This window comes from Muntiacus reevesi, chromosome 4 (assembly GCF_963930625.1).
Source record: "Muntiacus reevesi chromosome 4, mMunRee1.1, whole genome shotgun sequence".
NCBI classification, from domain to species: Eukaryota; Metazoa; Chordata; class Mammalia; order Artiodactyla; family Cervidae; genus Muntiacus; species Muntiacus reevesi.
Window position 1 is genome coordinate 44,153,756 of NC_089252.1, and position 24,590 is coordinate 44,178,345.

Below are 24,590 nucleotides of genomic sequence, written 5' to 3' on the forward strand. Positions count from 1 at the left end.
AGAGGATTCACAAGGGAGCAGCCAAGTATGGCTGTAAGAACCCAGATCCAGCCTTCCTTTTTTGAAGAGCATCTCATGAATAATTTGAAGAGGATGCTTCCTTTAATTTCAGGGAGTGTCTGGAGAAATATTGTTCAGTGTGGATTCTTCACGTCATCTCATAGCCAACCTGAAGATGCAGAAATCTCCCCCTTCTCACCCATACCCATCCTCATAGAGCTTTAGCTTCATGACTTGGAGATGGTTCCTACAAGCCTATCTTGATTATAGGATCTTATAAACTCATTCCTCATTCCGAGGGAGACTGATGATGCATAGCGGCCAAGACTACAACTCATGAGTCAGACTCCTATTGGCACACACACCCCCATTCCACTACCTCCCCAGGAAAAGAGCCCGTCAGTACTTACTGCCCATTATCCTCCGTACTGTTGGGCCTTCAGCAGTCATTTCCCTAACGATCTCATTGTCATCCTCATTGGCATCCAGCCAGCGATTGCAGTTGAAGTTATACTTGTCCTTGGTCAGAGTGTTCATCAGGGTCATCTGGAATGAAGTCCTAGGGTGAGCAAGTGGGTGTACTAGAGATATTCATCCACGCCTTGAGGTTCCTGTTCTGCTAGTTCATTTCAAGGAGGACAAGGCCTTCCCCCCAGAGAGGACTCTTGTGGAAGATGGAGTGCCAGATTAATATTTGTCCCTCTGGTCCCCGGAGACCCACAGTTGCCTGGCAGCCAGGTGACTGGGACACAAGGCAAGTGTCTTGAAACCTAAGCATCTTTTTAGCCTACTTTGGAAGTCCTGTCCTCATCAGGAGTTCCATGCATCAATTTTAGGTCTCACTGTAACCCTTCCCCATCCACACTCCCAACAGATAAAGGCAAACTAATAATACAAGGTCATTAGAAAGAAACCATGTTGATTCCTCTCCCAATCACCGTCCAACCCCAAAATGGTCATCTCACCTTTTCTAAATGCCATCCAGAACCAGGATTCCTTTTATCATGCCATGCCCGAATCTTATAAAATCTGCCAAGGTCTGGGAGCTCAATCTATGGTGAGAAATAACAAGGTTTGAATGGACAGAATCAAGTGAAATGAATTTATCCTCATAGCTGAGCCCCTGCCAGGAGGGCATCTGCTTTGAGTTGTTTTTTCAGCATCAAGGTAGGGTTTACTTCAAACCACCCTCATATACTCTATCTTCTTGTGCTCCTTTAACCAGTGGCACATGAGGGCGAGACAGCTGCAGATCTAGGGTTCAGCCGGGGCTGGTGAAACTGAACAAAAATAACTGACCCACAGTAGGATCCTGACTAAAGGAAATCTTCCAAATGATAAGCTTTCAGTTACAAAATCTATATGGCAGCCCTGCAAATTAACACAGGCCCACAGCCCCAGGACTCTGCTGGACACTGAAACAGACAAAAAGATCAATACAGTGGTCATGCCCTCTCCCAGGGGCTCAAAGTCTAACTGAGAAGACAAATACATAACGAGCAATGAACTGAAGGTATAATAGAAGCTCCAACAGGGTGCCCCGAAAAGAGAGCCGCAAATTACAAAATTATTCTTACCTAAAGGTCAGAGCAGCACTTCCGTTGGCAAAACAAGCCTTGCTCTACTTATACACATATCGAAAATTTAAAGCTGAACTTATTTTTAAATGTTCTAAAATGTATACTTTCCCTTAAATTGGCTGCTCACTCTAATTCAGTCCAGGTTGGACTCTTTGACCCTAACTGTGCTCAGGGTCTCTGTTCTACAATGATTCCCCAAGTCACCAGGCTCCTGGATGTCCAAAGTCATTCCATACTTGCTTCTTCTCCCATGCTTGGTTTGGAACTGTTTGATTCAGATAAAGGGCCAGATCTTTGCACCCCAGTGCATTGCCTGTAAATTAAATGTGGCACTCCTGCAGGGGTCTGGGGACTCTATTTTACCTTTTTGTCTTCAAATTTGATCCAAACCTGGGTTCGAAAACCAGAATCCCATGACAAATGCATCTTGCACCCCTTCCTCCTTCCTCCATCCCACCCCATCACACTTCCTTCCTACCCTAAATTTCTCAATTATGCCGGGTTTGAACCACTTGTTGTTGGGATTCAGAAGGATCTCATCTGTCCGCCCCTTCTGCCCATAAATCTGGATGAAGATAGGAGAGTTGGAACCAGCTTTCTTCAAGTCGGTCGTCCAGACCCACAGGGACCATGGGAATTCTGCAGAGATAGGTCCAGTTGCATCATAAACTCAAAAAAGTGAAAAGATTTTCATGCTTCCAGTGGGGAAAATGAGCACATCAAAGGTGATCAAGACCGAAACGCAGGTTGTGTGCAGCTGTGTCTCACTCTCCCATTATATAATAGCAAGCACCAAATTTGGGGAATGAAGGGTTCCTTGCTATTTGAACGTGTGTGCCTTAAAGTTCCTTTCTTTAAAGTTAATTACTTTATTTTAATTGGAAGATTAAAACTTTGCAATATTGTGGTGGTTTTTGCCACACATCAGCGTGAATCAGCCATAGGTATACATGTGCCCCCCTCATCCTGAACCCCCTTCGCGTGTCCCTCCCCACCCTATCCCTCTAGCTTGTTCCAGAGCACCAGCTTTGGGTGCCCTGCTTTGTGTATTGAACTCGCACTGGTCATCTATTTCACATATAGTGATGAATATGTTTCAATGTTATTCTCTCAAATCATCCCACCCTTGCCTCCTCCCACTGAGTCCAAAAGTCTGCTCTTTACCTCTGTATCTCCTGGTGAGAGTCAGTTGGTAAGCTTTAAGTAGGGGAAAAAATAGACTCCACCCAGACTGTGGCCAGTACATTAAGACAGCTCTCTGTTCGACCATTCAGTTCAACAACGAGCCCATCACAGCAGCGTATCAATTTGGGACTGCTGGAGTATCAGCCTCCGTGCCATGAATATAACTCTGTGTGGCCTGTACCTTGGAGAACTGAGCGCCCTGGGGGACCCTTTCCTTTCCAGAGGAAAATTGAGAAGCAGGAGTACCCAGTGGTTTGACATCCTGGCCTTTGTTGGCTCCAGGCCCCTCCACCTACTTTTCAGTCTCTTCTTCCTGAGAGACACCATCTCATAGAGCTGCCTCTCGATCAGTCCATCCGCCTTCTTCTCATCCAGCCAGTTGCTGCAAGGGAAGGTCTGCTGGATACCAGTGAAGGGGCACAGAATCACCACCTGGGGGAGAGGACGACATCTTCTGCAGCGAGTCGCCTGATCGGGACTTCCTTGCAATGTTCAACAGCCTTCTTAGCTCTACCTTTAGGGTCGTATAGCCTATCTCATAGAAATACCTCCTCTAAGAAATCTTCCCAAGTAGGTATCATCCATGCTCCAATTTACTAGCACAAATATCAAACATTTTTCTCTATACACACACTGTTTTTGAACATCATATTTCCTTATGTGCATCCTAAAATCTCAGTCTGAACCAAACAACTAGAACACTAAATTAATATGCTACATTTGTCTTGTGGAAAAAGTCAATCACATAAAAGATAATTAATATCTATAATTTAATATGAAAACGAACTACCCTCTTCAGGGCTTGATCCTTATTCAACCTTCTCTCCTACACCTTGTCCATCTCTACTAACATTCTGAAATCAGGTTTAGAACATGCCAGTCTATCTAACCCAGACACACCTAGATGCTTTGAAGAGAAGCATCAGAATGCCAAAGACAGGGATCTTAGGAACATCAAGAGAAAAAAGACAGATGACAACTAGACTAACAGAAGCCAGATGATATTAGGGGATAAGGGAATTAGAATTCAGTCTAGAGTTCTATATTCCAAAACTTCTTTCAGGAATGAAAATGAAAGAAAATAATTTTCAGATTAACTAAAATGGAGTTTACCACTGATAGACCTTATTTAACCAAAGAACTTCTAAAGGAAGTTTAGCAGGAAGAAGAAAACCGACACCAGAAAAGAGGTCTTCAGTGCAAGAAGAATTGGCAAGCAAACACACTGGCAAATCTGAACAAATAATGACTCTACAAAACAACATATAATGTGTGGATTTAAAAATAATTTAAAATAGAACTAAAATACTAGGCAAAAATAGCATACAACCTAGATGCAGGATTATTATCATTAGAAATTTCTGAGATTCTTGAATTGTCTAAGAGAGAAACAGAGATGGTTGATTAAATTTAGGTCTTTTCACAGTAAGTATGTATGCTAAAATTTCAATAGTAACCACTAAAAAACCAGAAATAGTGTATAGTTTCCAAATCACTATCAAGGAAACCAATCAATTTATCAAAAAAAGGGAAGAAAAGTAAAAGCAGGACAAACGGACATGTCAGTCATTATAATAAATACAAGTGGACTAAATTTATGAAAAAGATAGTATCAGATTGGATTGTGGCATAGATTCAATTCACCAGAAGGTTAAAATAACTCTATATTTCATAATGTAGCTTCAAACCACATACAGTGAAAATTGTTAGTTCTATAGTAAGAAATTTAAGTATCTATCATTGACATTGGAAATTTCAACACATCTGTCTTAGTAGTTAATAAACCAAACAGACAAAATGCTATTAAGGAGACAGAAGATTCAAATAACAAAAGTAGCAAACTGAATTTATAAATAAAATCAAAATTAAATTAAATTAAAATTAAAATCAAAATTAAATTAAAATCAAAATTAAATTCAGCTCTTGGAACATGTGCATAGGTTGAAATGCATTGTAAAGTAAATCTCAAAAATTTAAATAGCATCATTAATGTTTCCTGATTAAAACAATATTGAAATAAATAACAAAAACATAGAAAGCAATATGTGTTTGGAACCTAAAAATTACATTTCAAAATAAACAATGGGTAATGAAAGAATTTCAAATGGAATGACAAATAAGAACCAAAAAAGCACAAATTATTGAAGAAAAAATCGATAAATTGCCTTTCATCAATATTAAAATCTTCTCCTCTTCTAAAACATTAAGGAAATGAAAAGGCAAATTATGAACAGTATGGAGATTCCTTTAAAAACTAGGAATAAATCTACCATATGACCCAGCAACCCCACTACTGGGCATATACCATGGGAAAATCATAATGAAAAAAAAGACACATGTAGTCCAATGTTCACTACAGTACTATTTACAATAACCAGGGCATGGAAGCAACCTAGATGTCCATCAATGGATGAATGGATAAAGAAGTTTTGGTGCGTATATACAATGAAATGTTACTCAGCCATAAAAAGGAATGAATTTGAGTCAGTTGTGATGAGTTGGATGAAACTTGAGCCTCTCATACAGAGTAAAGTAAGCCAGAAAGAGAAAAAACAAGTATCGTATATTAACTCATATATATGGAATCTAGGAAAATGGGACGGATGAACCTGTTTGCAGAGAAGGAATGAAGACACGGATGTAGAGAATGGACTTGTGGATGCAGCAGGGGAAGAAGTGGGTGGGTTGAGTTGAGAGAGTAGCTTCAACATGTATATACTACCATGTGTAAAATAGTTAGCTAGTGGGAAGTTGCAGTAAAATACAGGGAGCCCAGCCTGACCTAGAGGGATGGGAGTGGGGGAAGGGAAGGAAGCTCCAAAGAGAGGGGTGTATATATATATAAAACTGGGTCTTCCCCGGTGGCTCAGTGGTAAAGAATACACCTACAGTGCAGGAGATGTGGGTTTGATCCATGAGTTGGGAAGATCCCCTGGAGGAGATCATGGCAACCCTCTCCAGGATTCTTGCCTGGAGAATCTCATGGACAGAGGAACCTGGCAGGTTACAGTCCATAGGGTTGCAAAGAGTCGGACACAACTGAGCAACTGAGCACACACATATATGATTATGACTGATTAGTGTTGTTGTATGGCAGGAACCAACACATTTTAAAGCAATTTGGCTTCAATTAAAAAATAAATTTAAAAAAATTGACAAGGCAACCCACATACTGGGAGATTGTTTATATATAATATATATCATGGGTTTCCCTGGTGGCTCAGATAATAATGAATCTGGCTTCAATGCAGGAGACCCAGGTTTGATCCCTGGGTTGGGAAGATCCCCTGGGGAAGGGAATGGCCACCCACTCCAGTATTCTTGCCTGGAGAATTCCATGGACATAGGAGCCTGGTAGGCTACTGTCCATGGGATCCCAAAGAGTTGAACATCATATATAAAATACATATTATTTATCACAATTATATATTACATATTCATACATAGCTATAGATAGTTCTGTCATAGAACTTATATCAAGAAAACACAACTCATAATTCAACAATAAAAAGATAAAAAATTTAAAAGCGGTAAAAGGAAAAGAAGATATACAAATGATCAATAAGCAGATGAAAAAAATAATGTTCAATGTAATTGGTCATCAGAGGCATGTAGATTAAAATAAAATTAAATTCCATTACATATCTGTAAGAATATCTAAAAATTTTAAAGATGGCATTACTAAATGATGGTGAGGATATAAAACAACTGGGATTTTCATACAATGCTGGTGGGCATACAAAATTGTATAGTCACTTTGAAAATAGTCTAAAAGACTTTTGTAAGTTAAATGTATATTTACCATAGGATACAGAAATTCTACTCTTAGGTATTTACCCAACAAAATTACAAACATGCCCATAAAAAGACTTGGACATGAATGTTCATAGCACTTTATTCATAATAGCAACAACAACAAAAAACCTGGAAATGACCTAAACATACATGAATGGTTGAATAAATAAACAAAATGTTGTATACCCTTACAATGGAATACTACTTAACAATAAAAAGAAAGAAGTACTAATACATGAGACAATGCTAGAAAAGACAAATTTAATCTTTAATGACTGAAATGGGATTGGTGGTTGCTTGGAATTGTGGAAACTGACTGGGAGGGAGAACAAGGAACATGTTGGGTAATGGAAATATTTCATATATTAATTCTGGTAATGGTTACATGAGTGTACATGAATTCATTAAAATTCATAGAGCAGTACAGTTCAAAATAATGCATTTCTATTTATGCTAGTTATAACGCAACAAAGTTGAATTTTAAAGTGAAACAATAAAATCAAACTGAATGATAGCAGAAATATAACATGAGGGGCACAGGTACAGCACTACTTTGAGAGAAAATTATAGTATCAACATTTATACTATGAGAAAAGAAGAAGGCTGAAATTGAATAAACTAAGAATACAATTTAAGAATTTATTTAAAAAATAGCAACAGCTGAAACCCAGAGAAATTTAGAAGAGCTAATAAAGAATAATAAAATAGAAAATAAAGATATAATAGAATATAAACAAAGAAAAATGTTGGTTATATGAAAGGACTAAATATACTTTTATGAGAATTATATTTTAAAAAAGCAAGAATATCTGAATAAATGATGTTAGGAATGAAAATAAGATTATAATTACACATGTAGTGGAGGTTAAAAGGTAAGAGAATACTGTACATGACTTTATATCAGGACATTTGAAGTCTACAAATACACGCATTCCAAGAAAAATATAGCTCATTCAGATTCAACAGAAAATGGAAAACTTGAATAATTCTATAACAGCCAGGCTTCTCTGTCCATGAGATTTTTCCCAGCAAGAATACTGGAGTGGGTTGTCATTTCCTCCTTGAGGGGATCTTCCCAACCCAAGATCGAACTTGTGACTCATATATCTCCTGCATTGCAGACAGGTTCTTTTACCACTGAGCCACTGAGGAAGCCCCAATTTTATAACTAAGAAAACAAAAACACAACTTTCTTTTTTTAAATCAGTAATTCTTCTCTCTCTCCCACAGGTGTGCACACACAATCCCACACTATCCTGACCAGATCACTGGATTTTTTTATACCTTCTTTCAGGAGAAAAAAATGCTTCTCATTTTATTCTAAGATCATACCTCACAAGGACTGTATGAGAAAGGAAAATCAAGGGCTAATGTCACTCATGGACATTAATACATAATACATTCTATATAAAATGTTGGATAATCAATTTCAGAAACGTAAAATTAAAACTCATTATGACCAAGTTTGGCTTATAGAAATTCCGAGTTGGTCTACCATAAGAACCGGTAATTCACCATAATATATAAAAAAGAAAAACCATTTGACAATCTAATTAAGTACATAAAAAGCAGTAGATAAAGTTTAACACCAACTCAGAATAAAAACTCTTAACAATAAAACTATAGACAAATGATCAGTCTTAATAACAGAGTTTAGCAAGATAACTATATATAAGCTTAATATACAAAAGTACTTCTACGTCTGTCTACCCCAGCAAAAAAAAATATAAACAGTTTTTAAAGAGATATCACTTATAATAGCGACAAATGTCTCTATGAATATATTTACAAAGACACACAAGACCTTTATTAAGAAAAATATAAAACTATGCTGAGAATTATTAAAGACCTAAATTTTAAGGGGTACTATATGATCATAAGTAGGAAAAGTTAGTAGAGTAACAATGTCAGTTCTTCCAAATAAGTCTACAGACCCAGTTGCAGTCTATTCAACAGTTCTTCATGGAACTTGGCAAAAAATTTCTAAAATTATGGAAGACAAAGACTCATGGATAGGTCAATATATACCTGAGGAAGAAGAATAAAGTGGGCAAATTTTCCCTAGCAGATACCAAGACTTAGTGTAAAGGTGTAAAGTGAAGATAGTGAGTAATGCATTAGTGCAGGAATAAACTAAATCAATAAATGGAACAGCCTAGAAAGCTCAGAAACAAATCATACATTTGGGGAATTTGACATGTGACAGTTGCTCTTTCAGAATAGTGGGGAAAGGATTATTATTTAGTTATCCAGGGCTTCCTAGACTTCTTTAATGATAACAATTACCTAAAGCATGTATAAATACCCAGATTACCTGGAAATTCTGACTCAGTAGGTTTGGGTTTGAGCCCAAGATTCTATTTTTAAAAATAATTCCAAGTGATTCTTAAAGTCCTTCAATAAATGTTGGTGGGGCATTTAAATATCTATATATAAAAAGAGAAAGTTGGATCCCCACCTTATTCAAATATCAATGTCTGATATATTAAAGATGTAAGCATATAAACAAGAAAACCAAACTACAAATTTTAGAAGAGGATGTAGGAAAATGTCTTTAGAACTTTAGGAGAAGTAAAATTTCTTTCAAAATGCATTAGCCATAAAGGAAAAGATAAGACAGATTACTTTTAATTTAAATCTCCTCTCCTTCAAAAAACATGGCAAACTACAAAAAGATATTTGAACATATGCTATCAACAATACTATCAATACTAGACCACCTGACCTGCCTCCTGAGAAATCTGTATGCAGGTCAGGAAGCAATAGTTAGAACTGGACATGGAACAACAGACTGGTTCCAAATTGGGAAAGGAGTATGTCAAGGCTGTATATTGTCACCCTGCTTATTTAACTTATATGCAGAGTACATCATGAGAAATGTCAGACTGGATGAAGCACAGGCTGGAATCAAGATTGCCGGGAGAAATATCAATAACCTCAGATACGCAGATGACACCACCCTAATGGCAGAAATCAAAGAGGAACTAAAGAGCCTCTTGATGAGGGTGAAAGAAAAGAGTGAAAAAGCTGGCTTAATCCCACATTAAAAAAACAAAGATCTTGGCATCCAGTCCCATCACTTCATGGCAAATAGAAGGTGAGAAAGTGGAAACAGTGACAGATTTTATTTGCTTGGGCTCCAAAATCACTGCAGATGGCAACTGCAGCCATGAAATTAAAAGACATTTGCTCCTTGGAAGAAAAGCTATGACAAACCTAGACAGTGTAGTAAAAAACAGAGACATCAATCTACCAACAAAAGTCCACATAGTGAAAGCTGTGGTTTTCCCAGTAGTTCTGTACAGATGTGAGAGTTGAACCATAAAGAAAGCTGAGCACCAAAGAATTGATGATTTCAAAATGTGGTGCTGGAGAAGACTCTTGGGAGTCCACTGGACAGCAAGGAGATCAAACCAGTCAATCCTTAAGGAAATCAATCCTAAATATTCATTGGAAGGACTGATGCTGAAGCTGAAGCTCCAGCACTTTGGCCACCTGATGCGAAGAGTTGATTCACTGGAAAAGACACTGATGCTGGGAAAGATTGAGGGGAAGAGAAGAAGGAGGCAAGAGAAGATAAGATGGTTGGATGGCATCACTGACTCAATGGACATGAGTTTGAGCAAGCTCAGGAAGATAGTGAAGGACAGGGAAGCCTGGTATGCTGCAGTTCATGGGGTGGAGAGCTGGACATGACTTGGTGACCGAACAACAACAACAACAATACTATCAATAAAGAATTACTATCTGGATTTAATAAAGAACTCCTGAAAAAAAATCCAGCAATAGATTATTCAACAGAAAAATCAGCAAAAGACATGAACAGGCATTTTCCATAAAAAGAAATATGAATGGACAGTAAAGAAATGAAGAGATGTTCAACTTCAGTAGTAATCATGAAAGTAAAAATTAAAATCACTTGAAGATCATCTTATACACCCAAAATGGTGCACATTTAAAATTCAGGCAATATCTAGTGTTGACAAGGATGTCTGGAACAAAATGTGTCATATAAACGGCTGATAGAATAAAATGGTGCAACTACTTTGGAAACCAAACTGGAATTCTTTGGAAACAATTAAGCTTCAGAACTGAAGATTCACTTACCTTACAGCCTAGAACTTCCAACTTGAGAAGCTCCTGCATATTTGTACAAAGATGTACATACAACAATTTCATGTAAGTATTGTTTATAGTAGCAAAAATCAAGAAACAACCCCAAAATGACCATCAATAGAAGAATAGACAAGCAAGTTGAAATCGATTCACGCAATGGAGTAGATGGGAAAGGGATGGTCTACAGTTTCTGCTATCAATTCAGATATTTCTAAAGCATAATGTTGAGTGAAAACTGCAAGTAACCAACAATATACACCTAGACAAAATTCTTAATAGTATATGTTCTTTGAGAGAGAGAGAATTATATGATTGGGGAAAGACACAGAGGAGTTTCAGAAGCATTGGAAATGTTCTTTTAAGTTAAGTGGTAGGCAAAATTAACATTTGAGCTTTTAAATCATTCTCTATATCTTACTTTTATTATGTATACTCTTTAAAGCATAAGTATTCCACAATTAAAATCATTTATTTAAAAATACTTGTTGATGGAGCAATTTAAAAACTAAAGTGGAACACTGCATCAGGAATCAGGACAGACTATAACCATCAGCTGAACACCCCAGATCACCTACCCTGTGTCGGGTCCCTGGTTGCATGTACAGAGCAGCCCCCATTCCCAACCATCAGCTAGACGTGACAGATGGGCATGTTACCATCCCAGCGTCCCCGTGAAAGGGATTTCCCATGTGCTAGAACTCGTCCAAAGGCAGTAGGAAATAGGATTCACAGTAGAGTGTATAGCTGCAAGTGAGGGGTTTCCCTGGTGGCTCAGTGATAAAGTGCATCTTACTGTGTTAAGGGTCAGCAGTGAAGAAGCTGCCTGCCAATTCAGGAGACTCTGGTTCAATCCCTGGGCTGGGAAGATCCCTTGGAGAAGGAAATGGCCACCCACTCCGGTATTCTTGCCTGGGAAATCCCATGGACAGAGGAGCCTGGTGGGCTACATTCCATGGGGTCACAAAAGAGTCAGACACGTCTTGGTGACTAAAACAACAAAACAACAGCCTGCAAAGTAAAGAGAGTGTCTGAATCAGGCCAGGGTCTCCCTTACCTTCTCACAGTACCAGCCTCTGTTGACGCCCACATTGCCGTGTCCGATGGAGACCCGGCTCAGGGGGCTGAGGAGGACAGCCAACTCAATGTTGAAGATATCTGTGCGGCCACGGTCAAACACACCGCCCTCCAGGAAGATCTTCCCGCTGTTCTTATTCCCTCTGGCCCCATACATGACCAAGTAGATTTTGGATTTGGTCCCGGCCCCCCGGACATCCCCAGTGAAGATGGTGACAACGTATGAGATGGCTGGAATGGAAACAAATGGGGGAGAGAGAGGGGTCAGTGCAGGCTGGTCACGATGTCCTACCCACCTCCTCCCGCACCTAGCCATACCTCTGCCATACACCCCAATCCCCCCCCAAATCCTCCTCCTCTGGATGGCACCCAGAGCCCTCTCCACTTCACTTTATCTTTTTCAGAGTTGGGGTGCCAGGGCATCTGACTTTAGGAACAAACTGCAGGTTACAGGAGGCTGTCAGGCATGATTACAGGAAACTAACTAGAGAAGGAAGAGCTTGGGTTGGCTCAGAATAGCACTTATTATGAATGCTAATTACCATGTGCATATTATTAATAGCTGCCGGATGAATTCTATCATGTCTCATTTAATTATAATAGTCAACTCGATTAACAGAGATTTATATTCGGGGCTCTCTGACTCATGGAGCTTGGTCTTTTGCTCATAACTTAAAAGTGTAACTCTAATAGAGGGCACCGATGGCCTTCTTGGCCACCTGACATGGTGCGATGTCAGAAGGCTGAGGAGGGGCCTGGGCCATCTGGGGTTTGGTCAAAGGCGATGTGAGGACACAGAGTTCTGGAGAAGAGTCAGCAAGGGGGATTAAACTCCGAGATGAGAGAGGGTAATGGAAAACACCAAAGACAAACATGTGAACAGGAAACTACAGGAAATTCTGTTAAGGTTGGGTCTGCATTTTTTTCACTCTGTCCAGGAGTCTAAGTGGTACTTTGAACCTTGCTAGTCCTCCACCTCCCCTTCATCCTAACTTCATCCCCTCATCTCAGAGAAATAAAACATCTCTGGGAAGATAGCTCATTATTCATTCATACATTTGCACCTTCCCTTGCTCAACAAACATTTACTGAATGCTTACTATATAATAGGCCTTGAGAGAATGTGACGATAAAAAGGAATAGCTACCACCCTCAAAGAGTGGGCCTCCAGCTTTACAACGTGTGGCCAGAGAGGCTCTCACTCTAGACAGACTGCCACGGCCTAGGCTGTGAGCAATCCCAGGGTCTGACTCATGTCTCCTCCTCCTCTGCCACTGCAAGCAAGTAATAGTAACAGGGTTAAAGGGGGCATATTAAATCTGCTCTCATGGATGTTTTTTTAACAACTTTATTGCGGTATATTTTACGCATGCCCACTTCAAGCATAAAACGCAGTGATTTTTTATTTATTTATTTTTACTCTTGGTTGTGCTGGGTCTTCATTGCTGCCTGGGCTTTTCTCTAGTTGCCTTGAGCGGGGGACTACTCTAGTTGTGATCACGGGCTGCTCATTGCGATGTCTTCTCTTGTTGCGGAGTACTGGCTCTAGGGCACGTGGGCTTCAGTCATTGTGGTTTCCAGGCTCCAGAGCACCGACTCAATATTTGTGGCACTCTGGCTTCGTTGCTCCATGGCATGTGGGTTCTTCCCAGATCAGGAATCAAACCCACGTCTCCTGCCTTAACAGGCAGATTCATTACCACTGACCCACCTGTGAAGCCCTAGTGTATGTTTGTAAGTAAATGATTGGCAAACTCTAGTAATACCCTTACGACACACCCAACAATGGTCAGGTAAGGCCAAGGCACCGCAATGCCAAGGTTGAGAAACACTGGCGGGTTCCCCTGGTGGTTCAGTGGTACAGAATCCGCCTGCCAACGCAGGAGACAAGGGTTGGATCCCTGGTCCAAGAAGATCCCACGTGCCACGGAGCCCCTAAACCCGAGTGTCACAACTATTGAGCCTGTGCTCTAGAGCCAGGGGCCCACTGAAGCCCACACGCTGTAGAACCCATGCCCTGCAACAAGGAAAGCCACCCCGGTGAGAGGCCCTCGTACCACAACTGAGAGCAGCCCCCGAGCAGCAATGAAGGTCAGGCACAACCAATAAACAAATAAAAATATTTTTATGAAAAGAAGAAAAATAGAAAAGCACTAAAGCAGAGGACCATGTGGCTTCCTAAACAGTAGCCATCAAGTTCTACTCAAAATGTCTGGAGCAAAAGAAGGGAGAAATGGTCCCACCTAGAGGGAGTGGAGGGTGGGGTTCAGAGGAAGTGACTGGAAGCAGGAATCTGAGAAGGAAGAGAAATGACCTCACGGGCTGAGGAGAAAGCATGTTCCAAAGAGAGAGGCAGAGAAAGAAGAAGGCTGGCAGCTCAGAGGAGGGAGAGGGAAGGCGTGTGGATGAGATGGGGGGGGGGGCGTTGTAGATGCAGGACAGAGTGGACGGTGGGCAGATGGGGCGGGGAGAGGGAGCGTGTGTAGGAGTGGTGGGAGAAGCTGTTGAAAGATGCTGCTGAAACAGTCAACTGGAGCCCAGCTGTGGAGCAATTTTTGCCCGATACCCCAGAACTTGGCCCCATCCTGTGAGCAGCAGGAGCTATGGGAGGGTCTGCCCCAGAGCACATTCTCAGCTGCAAGTATTCACCAACACCGATCTTCGGGAACATCTATGAACTTCCGTGCTGGCAGTTTCAAGTTGTGCATGGCACTGCTACAGGGCAGAGATTTAGGAAGCAGACCAAATCCTGGATCTGTCACTTACCAGCTGTGTGACCTTGAACAGGTGTATTAACTTGTGACTCAGTTTCCCTCTATTGTGAAATGGGAACAACAATTGTTCCATATTGTAGGGGTGCTGTGAAGACTAGAGGAGACGACATGGGTCAGGTGCCTAGAGAAAGCCTGACTTATAGAAAACACTCACAGTAGGAGAAGGGAAGAGTGAGTGATGGATAAATGGACACATGTTCACATCCTGACTCCATCCTATGGATAATTTCTTCTCGTTGGGAAGTCAGCATCTACTCAGGGGTGCTTCCCCATCTCCTCTGGTGTCAGCAGGGCCCAGACTTCAGCCCAGAGGAGCGGAGAGCACTTTCAGGGGCAGGAGGAATGTTGTCTGAAGACACAACTGCTTCCCTCTTGACTGAAAGTCTCTAGGTCCACAGATGAGAACACCGACCCTCAGACAGAAAGTGAAATATTAGCTAATTTGCACCTCCCCTTTCTTCAGTCCTACCTGTGGTCTCAGCTCCACCCACTAAGATATCCCTCTGGATTTTGCCATCATCTTCATCCAAGGCCAGCCAGCGGTTAAGAGGAAAATCATATTTTCTTTTGTTCCCAATATCTTCAATGACAATCTGGGAAAGAGACAGTGAGAAGGAAGGTTAAATGTCATGGAGGTCACACGCGGTGACCAAATCCATTCCTCCATCACTTGAGTGAACTCTAAGAATATGTTCTCATCTCCTTAGTGGCCCAAGGAGAGCTTATCACAAGGACACACCTGTTGTCAGGAAAACCTTGCAAAGCGCTGAGAGTCACACGGGCATGACTGAGAGTTACCTCCTTCTTGAATTACTGAGCTTTTATTCCCTCTTCTGTTGATGACCATTTAAAAATGCAATGCAAGAAACTTGGCAGGAGGTGCCCAGAGAGACTGGAGAGCCAGAATTGGAAGCCTGGATTTGCAGACAGCACCAAGATCATCATCTTCCTCACCTGTTGAAGCTTGGGATTCTGGCCTTCTTACTGAGAAGGAGAGTCCATGCAAAGGGAGCTAGAAGCCCTGATTCTGGTGCACTGAATCCTTGGATCTGGTGAGCTGGTCAGAAAATGTCAGCCACGGGCAGTGACGGCAGGGGAACTGGGCATTCATGAGGCCCCTGGGGAGACTCACACGTGAGCTAGGTTAGCAAGGCTGAGATAAATGTGTCTTCTCAAGCTCACCAAGATGCTGAGAGGCCCTCCCAAAATGTCCCAGAAACATCCAACTGAAAACTCACTCTAAGGTAATTGTGATTGTCAGTTGTGATCGTCAATAACCAGGTCGAGTCTTCCATCATAATGGTAAGGCAGACATACCTGGTGACAGACAGGCTGAGTGTTCCCAGGGCTGCCTGACAGAATAGGGCTGATTTTCAATGAAAAACTCACTTCCTAAGATCAAAGTACCTGTAATGTGGAAACAGGGCACGTCTTGACCTACCTAACGGCACCTCACCTAGTTCTAACCCAGTGTTCATTCAGGAAACTTCTGGGCTCACGACTGGCCTCCTGAGGATACTACCCACCAGGGGGCCGCAGTGGCCTGAGCCAGTGACCAGCCTTCTCTCCCCAAGTAAACTGGCATTCAAGCTCAGGTTTATAAATCAGTCCCTTGTAAGTTTGGTTGGTAAGAGTCACCCTTCAGAGCTTGCTGATTTTATCAAGTATCTGTACTTGTAGAGGTGAATGCTTAATGACTACCGTGGTCTGTCCAGAGCAGGTTCTGCCACTGAAGAAAGTCTAGACTCTATCAATTCATCTATCTGTGCATTTCTCTGCTTTTGCTTTTATCTCCCAGGATTGGGGTTGGGGGAGATTGGGGAGCCAAGAATCTGGGCTATACCTCTTAACTGGCTTCATGCTGACTTTTACAAGGTTGGAAAACCAAGGTGAAGAAAGAAAAGACTTAGCTTATCAGATAAGCTGTCAAGTCTACTCATAAACTAGATGTACCGATTGACCATTTCCGTCTTCAAATGTTCACAGAATGGAGTGCCAGCCATGATTCCAAGAGCAAATGACAGCCACCCTCGCAGTTCACAGGGATGCCGTCAATAAAGGGCCTTCTCCTGACCTGGTGTCTGATGGAAATTCCTGGCTTAATAAGCTTAGCTAATCTGAAAAACAGAATGTGTTGCCATTGAACACCTGTATAGGGTAAAACTAGCTTGCACAGCTGAACCACAAAGGAAAGAGACAACATAGGAATGAGTGTTTGAGTAACTGCCAAGACTTAAACACTGGTGTAGAAAGGATGAAAGCCCATGGATAGTTCTAGAAGACTTCCAGATATACTGAGTTGACCAAAAAACTTGTTCAGGTTTTTCCATCAAGAACTTTACGGCTAACACAATATATTGAAAACTGTAACAGTTAGTCTGCAGGATGAGGCTAGAGGAAGCTGGCTGCCGGAAGGTAGAACATTTTGGAACATATCTGGTAGCAAGTGGTGAGCATGGTGGGAAGGAGTAGAGAAGTGAGATATAGAAGGAGCTGATGCCAGCAATTCCGCAGGAAGACTGTCCCTGAGACGGGGCTGATGGTTCTCCCAAAGGCGTTCTGGTCTCTGCTAATAAGGGTCCTGTGGCCTGGGACCCATGAGCCTGGTTTGTCAAGGGACATTACTGAGGGCCTCTCTGGGGAAGAACAAACAGCTTTCCCACTGCAGTTCATGAGTTGCCCAGACATGCCTGGGTTTCCATAACGTTCCTTTTAAGAATTCAAGACAGCTCAGGAGTGGTTTTTGCTAACAGAATGAAATGGTGGTGCTCCCTCCAGACCACTGTTGTTTTAGCAGAGACAACAGTAAAATAAGACTGGAAAGATAGAAGCAACCTTACCATGAATGATAAAGAAGCACACACATGAGTGTATGTGAAAGACAGAAGCAATAACCTAATGGCAAACAAGAACCATTATCTCCTGGAGGAATATTCTCCACCTGCAGACAAGTCTACAGGCTGGGCTGACCTTCCAAGAAGCAAGTGGGAAACCAGGGGTCATAAGCCTTGGGAGGCGAGATGGCAACTAGAGAAAGGGGTCTGTCCACGGTGGGGCCCACTCTGTCTTGCAAGAACAGGGACACAGAAGTTACAATGAGACCACCCATTACGAAAACCCAAAGGGATTAGTGCTAAGTCACTTCAGTCGTGTCTGACTCTGTGTGACCCTGTGGACTGTAGCCCGCCAGGCTCCTCTGTCTACAGGATTCTCCAGGCAAGAATACTGGGGTGGGTTGCCATGCCCCCCTCCAGGGGATCTTCCCAACCCAGGGTTTGAACCCACGTCTCTTATGTCTCCTGCATTAGCAGGCACGTTCTTTACCATTAGCGTGACCTGGGAAGCCCCAAAGAGGATAAAAACGTGAAAGCCTGCAAGCATAGTCGCTCAATTGTGACTGACTCTTTGTGATCCCATGAACTGTAGCCCATCAGGCTCCTCTGTCCATGAAATTCTCTAGGCAAGAATACTGGAGTGGATTGCCATTCCTTTTTCCTGGGCATCTTCTCAACCCCAGGATCGAACCTGGGTCTCCCGCATTGCAGACAGATTCTTTACCATCTGAGCCACAAAGGAATCAAAGAGGATAAACCACCCACAAAAAAAGGGGAGCCAAAGATGAAGCTGACAAGAAGGATTTCTTTCTTTCTGGATCTTTCCAGACAGTTCACAGACACCCCTACACAACCCAGAGCCTACGGGCCTGATTTCCTCTGGCATGGGTTAGACATGTCAGTGCAAGCACATGGAGCTGGTCTTAGAGTCAGTACATTGTAGATGGATGTAGAGAGTCAACCAGGACCCAAAGCAGCCCTCCCTCCTTGACGTGGAAATAACATCCACCAACCTGACATAGCCTGGTTGGAGAAAAGGCCTGTTTTGGGCAGAAGAGATGAAACCTCCACATGCAGGGCAATCCAGGGAGACTGAAGGGTCTTCTACCTCCTGCCCACATGCCAAGGTGCCTGAGATGCAGATAGTCTGGGTGATCCACAATGCTCCCTCTCTGCCCAAGTCATGGAGCAGGAAATGAATGTAAGACCTAACCATATTTCCAATCTTCCCTTTTAAAATGCACATCTGTTATCCAGTCAAGGTGGCCCTCACTTGACTCATAAGCAGCCATGCCACATTCCAAGAACCATTATTTTTTCTTTTTGGTTGCACCGGGTCTTAGCTGCAGTACTTGAGATCTTCATTTCCACACATGAACTCTCTAGTCGTGGCGTGGGGGCTCTGGAGCACGTAGGCTAGTTGCCCCATGGTATATAGGATCTTTGTTCCCCAAACAGGGGTCAAACCTGCATCCTCTCCATTACAAGGCAGATTCTTAACCACTGGGCCACCAAAGCACTCCCAAAGAACCACTATTGAACTGTGGCTTACATCTCTAGTTCTTAGGTCATAGGGCAAGGGACAGGTAAGTTTTGACACAGGAGAAAAAAAAAAAAAGATGAAGACTTTGGAGCTTACAAACCCACTTGGAAATAAATCTCAGCTTCCAGGGGTTAGTAGGGGAGACCTGGGCTCATGGAAGAAAGAGGGAATGGTCTACAAGAGAAATTGAAGTTCAGTAAAGAAAGAGGGGTTGGTGGCCTCCTGCTGCTCCCTGAGACCTATGCCTCACTCATCACACAGAAATACTGTGCCGATTGCTAGGTAACATACCACAAAACTGAGTAACTGCAGGCAACAGCACTTGAGTGGCGTCTCCTCCAACGCTCTGACCCCTTCCTCTACATTTCATTCCTCTCTTCTGAGCCCGTCCACGTACCCACTCCTTCATTACTGCCTCAGGCTGCCTCATTCAATAAAGGCCTTCAGTGGCTTCTGATCACGCCCGCGGTGGTCCTGCCCTCAGTTACCCCCAGACATGCTTCGGTTCTCTGAGCCCTGTGCCCTGGCCCTGAGTTGTTCAGTATTCCGGGGCCACCTTCCAGCTGCCCCTCATCTGTCCTCCTCCTCCCTGCCCTCCCTGGCAAAGCCCTGCCCGTGTTCACAGCCCAGCTCCAACAGACCCTCTCTGGAGCCTCCTCTGATGCCCAGTCAGACGCTGCTCACCCCAACATTTGTTTGCACCTCATGAAAGATGCTTGCCTCATCCAGCTTTGTATTAAAGTTAGCGTGATTCCGTTTTCTGATTTATAAATCAGGACATTTGGATTGATCAACACTTGTAGGACCCTTAGGACAGAATGTTCATTCACTGAAAGCTGGACTTTCCCTAAAGTTTTGGGATATAAGGTTACAATAAGTAACCTGCCTTACAGTAAATAACCTACCTTACTGTAAGTATTCAGGACTTGTCTTATCTCTTTTAGAGGCAGAACCATGTCCATTGTAACAGTCATTCATAACATAGGGCCTTGGATGTAATAGTCACTCAGTAAATGTTTGCTGAATGTCGAGTGTAAATTGGTGACATGAGGCCAAGTTGAGTTTCTTGAGGTCCCTGAAATCTGCTCCATGAGTCTCTGTCTCCACTTCCTGTCAGAGCCAGTGGTACTGGTTGAACTTAAGCTCCCTAAGGCATGTGGCAGGGGACCTACCCAATTCTGGATTTTCTAATGCATGGCACAGTGGAGAGAATCCAGACTTGGAGTCCAGAGGACTGGGGACAGGTCCCATCCCTGCCCCAAAGAGCTACAGGACCTTGGGCAAATCCTATCCCGAAGCAGATGGGCCAAAGGCAATGCCCACTAGCAGTGTGATGTTCCATCTTGTGACTTGTTCTTTGGAGGTGGTGGTTGAGCTGAACTGATCATCTGAATTAATCACAACTGTTGGAGTAAGCAGACGTGGGGACCCAAGCCATGTGCAAAGCCTGTGGGAGGGAGATGCCAGCCTCAGGGAAGGAATGAAGAACAGGGGTGTGAGGAGCGTGGACAACATGGACAACTGACTAATGAAGAAGAGGAGGGAGGCGACCTATGAAGGCTGTCAGATTTATCCCTCCAAGCCCCCACACAGAAATACCAAAGGAGCGGTTGTCACGTGATGTCCAAGGCAACCAACCAGGCCACTTCTAGAATGGGAGCACTTGCTGTACAGTTGTCGAATGTGGAGATGATGGCAATCTCGCGGCACTTTAACTGGTGTCTCTGTGGAGGTGAGGTGAGGAAGGGCAGCGTGGAGACCCAGTCTCCATGGGGAGGCAGGAGGCTAGGGCTGGCTACGCGCTGTGTAGTCACAGTGATGAGAGGTGGCCTCTGGTTTTCAGGTTGCACTCACTCTGCCTGGGATCTAAAATCCTCTTCCTTCCTCACCAGAATTCCTCCTTCAAGAAAATACCTAGTAAATTCAAGTGTTCCGACCTACAAAATACTAGACTTATTTTTATGTCTTATTCCCAAGGAGTATTTCGGTTTGGCTTAAGTTAAAGGACCAGACTGTTAGGAGCTCTTCAGAAGCCAGTGAATATTTGGAGGCACACTTCCCTTGGGGACCTGCCTGCAGACCCTGAATTCACCCCTACACATAATACTGGCCCCAAAGAGAATAACCTATCTCACACTGAAAGTAGCCTGCTTGGCTTCTGGTTTAAAACAGTGTCTGAGGAGCGAACAGAAAGAAGAGAAAAAGAAGCAAAGGAAGGAAGGAGAGTGGGAAGAAGGAAAAATCGTTCTGAAGAATGAAAAGAAGAGTGGTAATCTAGAAAAGACTGAATAAAGGATAAAGAATACAAAAAAGTATAAAGTATAATAAAGGATAAAGGATATAGAAAAAGAAGACAAGAAACTGTGCTTAATCGCTCAGTTGTGTCTGACTCTGTGTGACCCTGTGGACTGTAGCCTACCAGGCTCTTCTGTCCACGGGGATTCTCCAGGCAAGAATACTGGAGTGGGTTGCCACCCCTCCTCCAGGGGATCTTCCCAACCCAGGGATCGAACTCACGTCTCCTGAATTGCAGGCGGATTCATTACCATCTGAGCCAACAGGGAAGCCCTACAAGAAACTGATTTGCTTAATAGAATACAACAAAATACAGTCTTTATGAAATAGGAGTGAACATCTTTAAGGATAGGAGGGGCTGCAGCGAAAAGGCAGTAAGATGATATGAAAAGAGAACCAGATCACATGAGGAAGCATATCAAGGAAAGCAAAACTGTGCAGCCGCAAATTCATCAGTGCTCTTACAATTCTGCACGACCTTTAAGTATTTCCTAGGAATTATTTGTAGGAAGTAATCATAAATGTGTGTGCAGATAAGCTATGAGAATGTCTGTCTTAGCACAGTTTATGTCCTCAATAAGTTTGAGGGAAAAGATTGAAATGTTCAACAAAGAGGAATTGGTTTAATACTTCATGGTATATCTGGGTAGTGAAGTATTATAGTCATTAAAAACTACATTGTGAAATATCAATATTATTCTATTTAAATAGCATGAGGAAGTATGTACATTACACTTGAAAATGAAGACAAAGCAGTTTGTAAGACATTGTGCTTATTATGACCCCATTATTTTAAATGACATATGTGTATTAATTCACAGAAAAATGCCTGGAGGATATGTATGAAAACATTAACATTGGTTACCTTTGGGTGGTGAAATTATGGTGGTTCAGATTATTTCATTTTTGCTTATTTGTATTTCCTAAACTTTTAACAATTAATATATATATGACTTTTGTGAGAAGAAAAAATAATTTGAAGAAATATATTCAAAATTAAAATGCATATTAATAGGAGAAAGAAAAGGAACTGGTGGTATGAAAAAGCAAGTCAATAATAAGGTGGGAGGAAATTTGACAAGTTCTTATGGAATGCAAAGAAAATAGAGATGAAAGTATAAAAGGGAAGCTGAGAGCTTTTGAAAACAGAGAGTGGAGATCCAGTAAATGGATAATTGTTTCCTGAAGAAGAGATCAGAATAAAGCCAACCAAGCAAGAATCTAGTATATTTTCTGACCTCTTAGTATATTTACTAGATCTCTTTTCTGAGCTATAAACAAACAAACAAAAAATATCCTAGGCATCATATAAAAGACTCATGTTATAGAGAAGTTAAAAACAAGATTCCCTGGTACCTCAGACAATAAAGAGTCTGCCTGCAATGCGGGAGACCCAAGTTCGATCCCTGGGTCAGGAAGATCCCCTGGAGAAGGAAATGGCAACTCACTCCAGTATTCTTGCCTGGGAAATGCCATGGACAGAGGAGCCTGGCAGGCTATAGTCCATGGGATCCCAAAGAGTCGGACACAACTGAGAGACTTCACTTTTCTTTTAAAAACAAAGGAAGGAAGGGAAGGGAAGGGAGAGGGGGTGGGGGAGATGAATGAACTAACAAAGACCTTACTCCTAGACATTATCTGGCAAGAATTTTAAATTATAAATAAAAAGAAAAATCCTACAAGCATCCTAGCTGAAACAAACACCCCACAAAAGAGGCTGTCCAGAAAGAAACAAAAGTCTGTGTGGCTTCCATATCAAATTTCAAAAGGTAACGGAACAAGATTTTCAGCGTTTGAAAGGAAAAGTGTTCTTACCCTATATCTCACACGTTGTCATGTTGCCCTTTCCTTTGAGCATGAAGATGACAAAAGGACATGTTTCAAAGGAAAGCATGAGGGATTAGGGTCCAGATGACCAAGAAGGAACCTGACCTCACGAGGTACTATGTCAAGGTCACCCTCAGGCCCCCGGGTGCACTTTGCAGCTCCCTCAGCTACTCCTGCGTTTTCACTTTGACAATCTTCTTCCCCAGGATGAAGGGACTCATCAAGGTATCTCTCTGAGCCCCATTCTAGCTGAGGTCATAAAGCACACTGCCTCCTCCGTGCTGAGGACACACTTCTGCCTAGACATTGGCTCTCTAGGTTCTGAACTCCTGCCCCATTTCTTCTCCAATCCAAGCAGCAGCTCCACTTAACCTCCGGGAACCCTATTCAGCATCAGGCTGGCTGCTCTTACAGCCAGGAAGCCCCCACTTTCCAAAAGAAACTTCGCCATTCCTTGCTTTGCTGATTCAGCACCTCGTCCCATGCCAAGAGCTGGGGAGGTGCCCTCAAGGAAATTTCAGGCTAGTTATGGAGAGACATGTGGCAGACTCGCAAGGATTCTTACTCAACACCCTTTCCAATCACCTTCTTAGCCTACTTCTGCCATAACGGCTGGAAAACCTACTTGAAGTCCCAATTTCCAGTACAGCTAGGGTGGCCCATGACACATGCAGAGGTTCCAAAGAGGGTTATGTTTCTCTCAAAACAAGGCAAGGCATGCCACCAAAAAAAAGTCCTTCCCCTTCAGTCTTCTCTTTTTTTCCTGCCTAGAACACAGATAAGATGCCTAGAGGTTCAACAGCCAACATGTGATCGTGAGACAAGCTGGAGAATGAAAGCCACTGTGCTGAGGATGGTGACTCAGCGAAAGAGCAGGTCTCAGAAAGCTGCTGCACCAGCCCTGAGCTGGCCACATCTGGATTTCACGTGAGATGAGAAAAATAAGCCCTTGATTGCACCTCAATTTCTGATCTTTGCAGCCAAGCACATTCCTAACTGCCACAGCATGGTATACGAAATTAAGGAGTAACAAAACCTCAACTATTCAGACAGCCTCATTCTCAGTAGTCAGATTATTATAAATCCAAGGGTGTTATGTTTTTAAGCAGTAAGACCTTTTCAAAATATTTCTCAAAATACGTTACACATCCGTTTTTTCCTATCATTCTATGATGGGCTGAAAGATGTGGATAGCCTCATGACTAAGGAAAATGCATGCAAAGGCTGGTAGCCAATTTTCTAAATGACCTCAGACTTCCATGATCATTCAATATTCTTTTGACTTTTTCTGTCTTCTCAGACTCTCCACTGCAATTCTCAATAACCCCACCAATTTCAGTGTCTCTTTTTACCTCTAATTTTCTGCTATATGGATATAAAATTACGAGTAGCAATTTTCTAGAAGGGATTATAAGCAAGAATTAGACTGAGTGAGAATCTGAGGGGTCTTGGTTTCAAAGTCAGGGCAGGGTAAGGTAGTACCTGGGGCATGAGCTCTTCTTGTGAAATTTAAGCCAGATAGATCTCAGCTTCTCAGAAGCCTTTTTGTTTTCTTCTTGACTCTTAA

General features: G+C 42.4%; 1 protein-coding gene across 2 annotated transcripts in view; it reads right to left on the reverse strand.

Moving 5' to 3' along the window:
• LOXHD1 (lipoxygenase homology PLAT domains 1) overlaps nt 1-24,590 on the reverse strand; it is a 193,930-nt gene that overhangs the window by 124,211 nt on the left and 45,129 nt on the right. For both annotated transcript variants that reach the window (XM_065935168.1, XM_065935167.1), the window contains exons 7-12: nt 14,994-15,117; nt 11,731-11,981; nt 3,062-3,197; nt 2,059-2,219; nt 966-1,052; nt 411-546 (exon numbers count right to left, since the gene is read on the reverse strand). In XM_065935168.1, the coding sequence (XP_065791240.1) occupies nt 411-546; nt 966-1,052; nt 2,059-2,219; nt 3,062-3,197; nt 11,731-11,981; nt 14,994-15,117 (895 nt within the window). The remainder of the gene's footprint in view (nt 1-410; nt 547-965; nt 1,053-2,058; nt 2,220-3,061; nt 3,198-11,730; nt 11,982-14,993; nt 15,118-24,590) is intronic.